Source organism: Azolla caroliniana, unplaced genomic scaffold (assembly GCF_043228905.1).
Source record: "Azolla caroliniana isolate FFs.n. ecotype wild unplaced genomic scaffold, voAzoCaro1.0.p SCAF_1, whole genome shotgun sequence".
Taxonomy (NCBI): Eukaryota; Viridiplantae; Streptophyta; class Polypodiopsida; order Salviniales; family Salviniaceae; genus Azolla; species Azolla caroliniana.
This window is the reverse complement of record NW_028230436.1, coordinates 36,235,321-36,243,228: the sequence shown is the minus strand read 5'-3', so window position 1 is coordinate 36,243,228 and position 7,908 is coordinate 36,235,321. Positions and strand designations below refer to the sequence as shown.

The window sequence follows — 7,908 nt, the reverse complement described above, 5'->3', positions numbered from 1 at the left end:
AAAACATTGTTTGACCTAAGTGTTCCTTGATGTGATGTTTATCCAAACTATGGCCATAAAAACCGTGATTACAAATAGGACTTTGGGGTTCTGAGTTTTCTTAGAAGTAGCACAACCTAGAGATTATATCACATAAACTAGATCACATGTTAATATTTGAACCTAATTGTTGTCTACTAACATTTTCCCGAGTATGGCTACAGTAATCCTCCTCCATTATGATAGGCCAAAATACTAACTATCAAAATTTTAAGCTTCTTGTCACTCATAGGACAGAGTGCTCATGTTCAATGAACTTTCTGATACTCGAAAGATTACGTCAAGTGTTGACTGTCTGATTCATGACCATATCCTAGCTTTTACTTCACGTACCTAGTCTTCAATTTACTTCCTACAATTTATTATATAACATATTTTACAAATCACCTAATTCCTGTGGTAGGGTACATGTAACCAACTCACTCTTTCCATGGTAGAGTACCCACTTAATTGTTTAAGTCATCTACTGCTTTTTAAAAGATGTTCAATATGCCTCACCCATCCTCCATGATGTACCTCAATAGATCATATTGTCTTTCAAATATACATTTATTTCATTCATTTTCTCCCCGACAATCATTCTAAGTTTCAATTGTACAAAATCTGAAGGGGAATGCATGCAAGTTGTGATGGAAGGCATGTAAATGATATTGAACACATGCACACCACAATACAATCATAATTGCAATGAATTGAAGACTATGTTCTAGAATGTACATGGTAAAAGGCTCCACTCTAAAATTACAATCAATTAGCATTAGAATTGGTTCACCCAGGTGCTACAGTTTTCAGAGGAAAAACTTAAAGCAAAAGCTTGGATGAAAAGTTAAAGAAGCACATGAGGTTCATATACATACTTGTTGCTTAGCGTTCACACAAAACAATTGAAAGGCAGACATGTTAATCTCCTTGTAAACATTGTGTCACCCCCTCGCTCATGTCTTTGTTGCTTCTGAATCACAAAGAAAATTAATTTGAAGAGGTATCCCCTGTGTCAATGAAGTTGATACCGATACACTTCCTACAGGACATCGTGACAAACCCAATTCTAGACTTCAATTGTCTATTAACACTCACTGAGAGCATAAATATAATGTACCAACCTAAAAAGCCTTGCACAAGTGGAAGAATTCCACATTCACGTTCTTTCACATGTAATTAAGACCTCTATTTTCTTCATGACCCTTCCTCAAGGCCTTAATTACATAATTGAAAAGTTAAAAACTTAAAAAACAACACAATTTGCTTAGATGAATTCCGTAAGAGGTAAGAGATTTGATAATCGAATGTTCTTATTCATTCATTTCAATGAAATTTGAATAGAATAAATTTACACGGATGGGTTTAATTTACTTCCATCCCATGTTGGGATAAATACAGCGACTAAAGCTTTTTGTTCTCGTGCTTACTGATGAATATTATATAACATGCTTGGAGCCACAACTTTTCCACAGCTGGTCATTTTCATAACACGTTCGGCATTATGTACCAAGCATGGAATGTGACCCGATGCTTTACAATTAACTGCTTACCATCAATGCCTACAAAAGAAATGTAAACATGTTGTCCTTCAACCACAACTTGCTGTCATCATTTGATTATTATAGTTTGTTGACAGGCGACCATTACCAAGCATATCCACTTTGAGCCACAAATTACAGGAGAACCGACAACGGTAAAAACCTATACCAGATATATAAGGGTACAAACCTGCATGCTTGCGAATGACTAATAAGAACTAGGGCCTCGAAGGAGCCACCTAAGATGTTACATGCACCGACACACACACGCACACGCACACAGGCAAAATCACGACCTAGGATTTGTATATAGAGAGAGCATAATCCATTATTCCTGGGAAGCATCATCGCACGATCAGCTAAATACTACATTATATATATCTGATGTGCTGGACTTTTATCTTTCATATTTGTTTGGATGTGTATAGAGTTTAATGCGAAGTGCTCCATTTTCATTTGTATTTGATGACTGTTTAACAGAGGATCCTGCATATAAAATGCAAAGCTCCCTCCCAGTCCCTATTGGGAGCAGGGGAATCACATTCATTCCTAGACACTGCGGACTTGCGTTGAGATCCAACCTAACCAATTACGCGATAGAGAGAGAGAGAGAGAGAGATCATAGACACAATACCAATATCTATACATATAAGTCTTTCGATTCCCAACTCGCACCGTGAACATTTCAATTTCAATTTAGTTTCAATCCAATCCAAATTAAGTAACAATCCCAATATTTGAGATATGTACAGTACATATATATATACAGATCACAAAATAAACATTTATATGGAACGAAGGTAACCTATGAATTGTGCAGAGCGATAGACACGGATGAGCACCACGGAACAGAGAGCAAAGGACAGACAAATAATACATCGTGGAACTCGAGAGAAAAAAAAAAATTGCATATAACGATCGAACATATATAATAATTGATCATTAAATATGAGCGTCCCCCATGTACATGAAAAGCAAGAGGAAGAGGAAAAGGAAGAAAAAACAGAGCAGAGCAGGGCAGGGCAGGGTAGAGAAGTAAAATTATGTGTGGATTAATAATACATATGTAGATATTAATAGGCCATGGACGAAAACGGGAGGGAGGACAACAATATCAATATAAATATCAATAATAAGAAGAGGTAATTAGGCAATAATAGAATTGGGCCAAGCAAGGGCAAAGAAGAAGAAGAAGAAGAAGAAGAAGAAGGGATCGTCTTTCCTTTCTGTATTCCATTTTTTTAAATCTGTCCTTTTTTCTGTAGCGAAAAAAAGACGGCCATACTTATAAATACAAATATATATATATATATATAATATCATACTTGCAAATTACATAAAGTCGTAAACAATAAAAAAGCAAGAGAAGAAGAAAGAATCAGAGGTGGGTTTGCAGCGCCTCTTTTCTCCCTCTTTTGAATACCAATTTTTTCGATGGTGTTGAGATTATGGACAAAAAATAATAAAGAGACGCAGACAGCAATGGTGAGCACGAGTAAAAGGGGGAAAAAAAATATCCATGGACCGACTGAACGATTAAGTTCAGTCCAGGAGCCATGGCTCTCCCCCTTCTCCATTTTCACCTTCGATCTCTGACTGTTACCACTATTGATTTGAATCATTCGTTAGCTTGATTCATTCTGTATTTCAAACATGAATTAAATCATCTCTTTCCAGATGATGATATAGAGATGCCCCTTGGGCAATTACTTCAAAATTCTATGGCACCCCTTCAACCTTGATTTGAGTTAAACGAATTGTCTATGTGCTGAGGATTCGATTCCACTGGATGGACGGATGGATGGCAAAAGTACGATCATGGAGAATGATCATTTCTTCTGAAGATGTACGGTTTTGTATACACTGATTGATGGTGTTCACGACGATGGTGAAGATGTTGATATGAATTGATGATGATAATAACACTCGGGCGTTTATACAGTGCTTATACTTGAAGTATAAAGGTCGCCATTTCCTTGCGATGTATATATGTGTATATATATATATATATTGGTGATTATTTAAAAGAAATTTGATAGGGTAAAATTTTCTGAGTAACTCTCTGACAGAGAACCTATACACCATACCCTTCCCACAACCCTCTTAACTCAAAACTAAAGACAGCTTCAATGGCTAACGAGGAAGTATATGAGGAAAGACTATAGTATTGGGCCTCGATTCAAAAAACTAGGAAAGCAGAAAAAAAAAATAAGGAAGAAGGGATTATCTTGCTAAAATAGCTAATCTGAAGTATTCTGAGGAAGAAAACATTAATAATGGTGAAGGAGACGAAGATAGCAGTGTAAAGAATAAGCTAATCAAGAACCTAGAACAGAAATAAGGAAAGAATGGAGTGAAAGCTATAAGGAGATAGACAAAGAGAAAGACCGGCAGGAAACGCAGTCCACAGTTGACGGATTACCGTCTGCATTTTAAGCCAATGTACTGAGTTTGAATTCAGCAAAATCATTTCACAAGCTCGTTCACCCATCCCAGATCAGGATTAATCTCTGCACAGATGGCCACTCCATTCTCTTTGCCAATCTTCCCATAGAAATTGGCCCTCAGATCTCGACCAGACTCAACCCTTGTCTCCACACCCTCACCACTGCTCTCTCTCCCTCCATTGCAATTTTTACTGAGCTTTCCATATGAACTGCTATTACTACAAGGAGCCCCACCAAAGTTACCATAAACATCGCTATAATTCTGATTAAGACAAGAAGAAGATTGCGGACTCTGAGTTAAGCTCCAGAGCTGCGCTTGATGACGATGATCAGGACTCGCAGGATTACTTCTTGATTTCTGTAGATCTGCCACAGCTCTGTTCCTTAGCTGAAGACATTGCAAATAATTGACGAGATCATTGTTGGCATTCATAGTACTGGTACGTGGAGATGAAGTTAGCGATGGAGATAAAGAGGAATAGTCAGATAAAAACTCGCGATGATCAAAGGAAGACATTTCTGTCAGATCTGTAGCATTCTCCGGTATAGATATGGTGGGAACGGACTGGAGACGGTTCAAATGGCGTCTATGATCAGGAACAATCAAAGACGATGTTGAAAGTGGACTCGATTGATGCACATGAGAATATGCAGATAAGCTTCTGAGATGGCACAGTGAACCATCGGGTGATAATGGCGGTGAAGAAGAAGGCGAACGAGAAGACGAGGGAGAACAATAGTTATGGCTATGTAGAATAGAGGTGGGTGAGCTTATGTGATGATCTAGGAACTTCTGCAGAACTCTAGGGGCGCTCACTGCAGAAGACAATGAATACACATCATCACCACTATTGCTCAAGGTTTCGTTGTTGAAGTACGCAGAAGCCATGGCTTGGCGAAGGGTAGAAGAATCGCTACTGTTGTTGCAAGTGAAGCTTTCAGAAAAGGGAGCAGAAGGCGACATGGTCTTGGTCAGTGGAGAAGCATCTCCACCGTTGCTGCTTTCATTGAAAAGAGCAGAAGCCATGGCTTGACGCCAAAAGGATGGAGAAGAATCTCCATTGTTGTTGCAGGCAGAGGCTTCGTTGTTAAGTGAATGAGTAGACGAAGCTATAGCTTGACGCCAAGGAGATCCATCAAAACAAGCAGACACCGACGGAGAAGGAGAAGAAGAAGACTTCCGAGGGGACTCAGCAGAAGAGGATGAAGAGGACGAAGACGAAGATGAAGAAGATGCTGTTAGTGATGGGAGGACACGGAGCTGTTCTACAGTGTGAGCAAAGAAGCAGACTCTTCTGCGACAGTTTCGCCCATCTTTACAGGGCTGAGTTCTATAGCGAGCGGGATGAAGCCAACACTCGAAGACGCCATGCGAGAACTCACAGGAATCGCCTTTCTTGCAGACACCCTTGCGAAACTCGGGACAAGCAGAACCAGAGTAATGGAACCTTCTTGGATCGCGTCGCCTCGCCTTCTCTCCCGGATGGGCAAATGGGCATTCCGTCCAGTCATGGCTTCTTGCTCGCATACATTTACGTACTTTGAACTCGTACATTCTGAAGTCGTCGCAGGAGTAGACGTCCGCCATGGCTGGGAAAGCCCCCACGGGCGGCCACACCTGATCATCGTCGTGGTTGGAAGGGAGAAACCTTTGCAGGGACGCGGCTATGGTTTCTGAGCTTAGATCTGAGAAGACAGGGGAGCCGGGGAATCCTTCGGCGGAAGTTAAAGTATTAGAAGAAGAAGAAGAAGGAGAAGAAGACGGAGGAGGAGGAGGAGCAAGAGGAGCAGGCTTAAATGACCTTGGCGAGGGCGTGCTCATAGGGTTCAGTAGATCTGCGGTGGGGTAGGCTACTAAAGAATCGAAGGTCTGTTGTTGCTGATCGCTGGTGGGTGTTGGGGTGATCATGCCAAGCTTGCTGCGAGGAAGGGGGCGTTGCTGTGTAGAAGGGCCATCTCTGAGAGGTTTCGAAACATCAGAAGAAGAAGAAGAAGAGGAAGATGATAACGATGAGGGTGGGGGAGGGGTGGATGTACAGAAGGTGTCATCGACGAAGGAATTGTGGGTGCTATGGTGGGAAGGAGACAGAGGATCAAAGGGAGGATGGTGACTGAAGGAGGGAGAAAACATAACGGAATCGGCAGCAGAAAAAGATGGAGAAGAAGAAGACGAGAAGGAGGAGGAAGGATTTAATGGGAAGGGAGAATAGGATGATGATGATGATGATGATTTTGAAGAAGAAGTACCAACAAGAAGGGAAGCAGGCATCGCCACAGTGAACAAGAATGAAGAGGAGACGAAGCTCTCTTTTCTTTTCTAGCAGGAGAAAGCTTCAGGAAGCGAGGAAGCAACGCGAGACAGAGAAAGAGAAAGAGAGAGAGAGAGAGAGAGAGAGGTTCGTGGGTATTTATTCGTCTGTCAATTTGAGGTTCAAGAGAGAGACTGACGAAGAAGAAGAGAGAGAAGGAGATAGAGAGAGAAATGTGTGTGTGTGTGTGTGTGTGTGTGCGCGTGGGGTTTTATCAAGTATGTATATATAAATAAATAAGACCGACCCACGACGCAAGAAGAAGAAAGTGTGGGGGGCTTCCGTCCGTCCGTCCGTCCGGGCGGCTCCAAGTGAGTGAGTGTGTGTGTGTGTGTGAAACCAAAAGTCCATAGCAACAACAGCACCAGGCCTCCTGGTACCCCCAGCACGTGCCAGTCGGTCGTGGCTTCGAATCTCTGCCGAGCCTCCACGTGGAAGTTGGTAGGACCCCCACCCCCCCCCCTTCCCCGCCTATCTACCCACCTCTTCTTCTTCTTCTTTTTGTGGCGCCTTGAGTTTTGTGCCCACCCCCCTGGTCCTGATTTTTCAAACTAAATGATAAAGTCTTTCTTTCTATTAATTATATATACTGTACATATATTTAATTTAATGTCTATTTATTTGTTTATTTATATATATATATATATACAACTGTAGTATAGTATGTATACATACATACATACATACATACATAGTATATACTATTGCATATGTGTAGCCTTTTGTTCTAATTTCCTTTTCATTGCTGCTATCGAAACTTTCTCGGATTCCGCCAATGATCTCCTTCTTCTTCTTCTTCTTCTTCTTCTTCATCTTCTTTGTTGGGGCCCCCATCTCATCCTAGACCATGCTTATCCTTTGCTTCTTCTTTTTTGCTTCTCCAAGTTCGTGCTTTCGTTTCTCTCTATTTGTATATGTATACTTATTTACTCGTTGAGATTATGTCCTATCACTTCCTTCCTATGCCAACTTTTTACATCTTGCTTGGACTAATTAATGACCATGCTCCGAAAATTTCACCCAAATACCCCCACCTTATTCACCATTTCAACGAATACTGAAATTATTCATTGTTAACATGAATGTTTTTTTTTTTTTTTTTTTTCCAAAGTAAAGCTACTTTCCCATTAGTTAGGAAGGATTATTACATAGAGTCTATAAGGAGACTTATACACACATCGGGGAGACTTCCTCCGATCAAGCCAATTGTTAACATGAATGTTCTTCTTACCCTGAATGGCGTCGTTACTTGCACGATATTGTGGTCGTTGATTAGTCGAGCCTTCAAATGGAATTGTATCATATTAAATGGCACGTCATCATGCCAGTTCACTATTAATTGCCTTTGCGCAAAAGAAGAAAACACGAGGAGTCGAACATGGCCTTCAAGTAAATTCCATAATTTTACAGTGACATATTTATAATCCACCTTTTTCCCTATCTCTTTCCTTTCCAACACCTCACAAATGCTACCTCTTCCCCAGTACCCTTTCTCTCTCCACATACTCTCATTTCTTCCCATATCTTCGAGAAACTCTTATCTTTATATCATTGACTTAGCATAAAGAGACCGGTTGATGGGAGAAAGTGACG

At 40.7% G+C, this 7,908-nt stretch overlaps 1 protein-coding gene across 1 annotated transcript; it reads right to left on the bottom strand.

Moving 5' to 3' along the window:
- Positions 1–2,526: 2,526 nt before the first annotated feature.
- LOC147870229 (uncharacterized) lies at positions 2,527–6,327 on the bottom strand. The gene is made up of 2 exons (XM_087338090.1): positions 4,241–6,327; positions 2,527–4,174 (listed from the first exon to the last, which is right to left on the bottom strand). Exons 1-2 carry the CDS (start codon positions 6,273–6,275, stop codon positions 4,026–4,028), a joined length of 2,184 nt encoding a protein of 727 aa, XP_087194216.1. The 5' UTR covers positions 6,276–6,327; the 3' UTR covers positions 2,527–4,025.
- Positions 6,328–7,908: the final 1,581 nt, after the last annotated feature.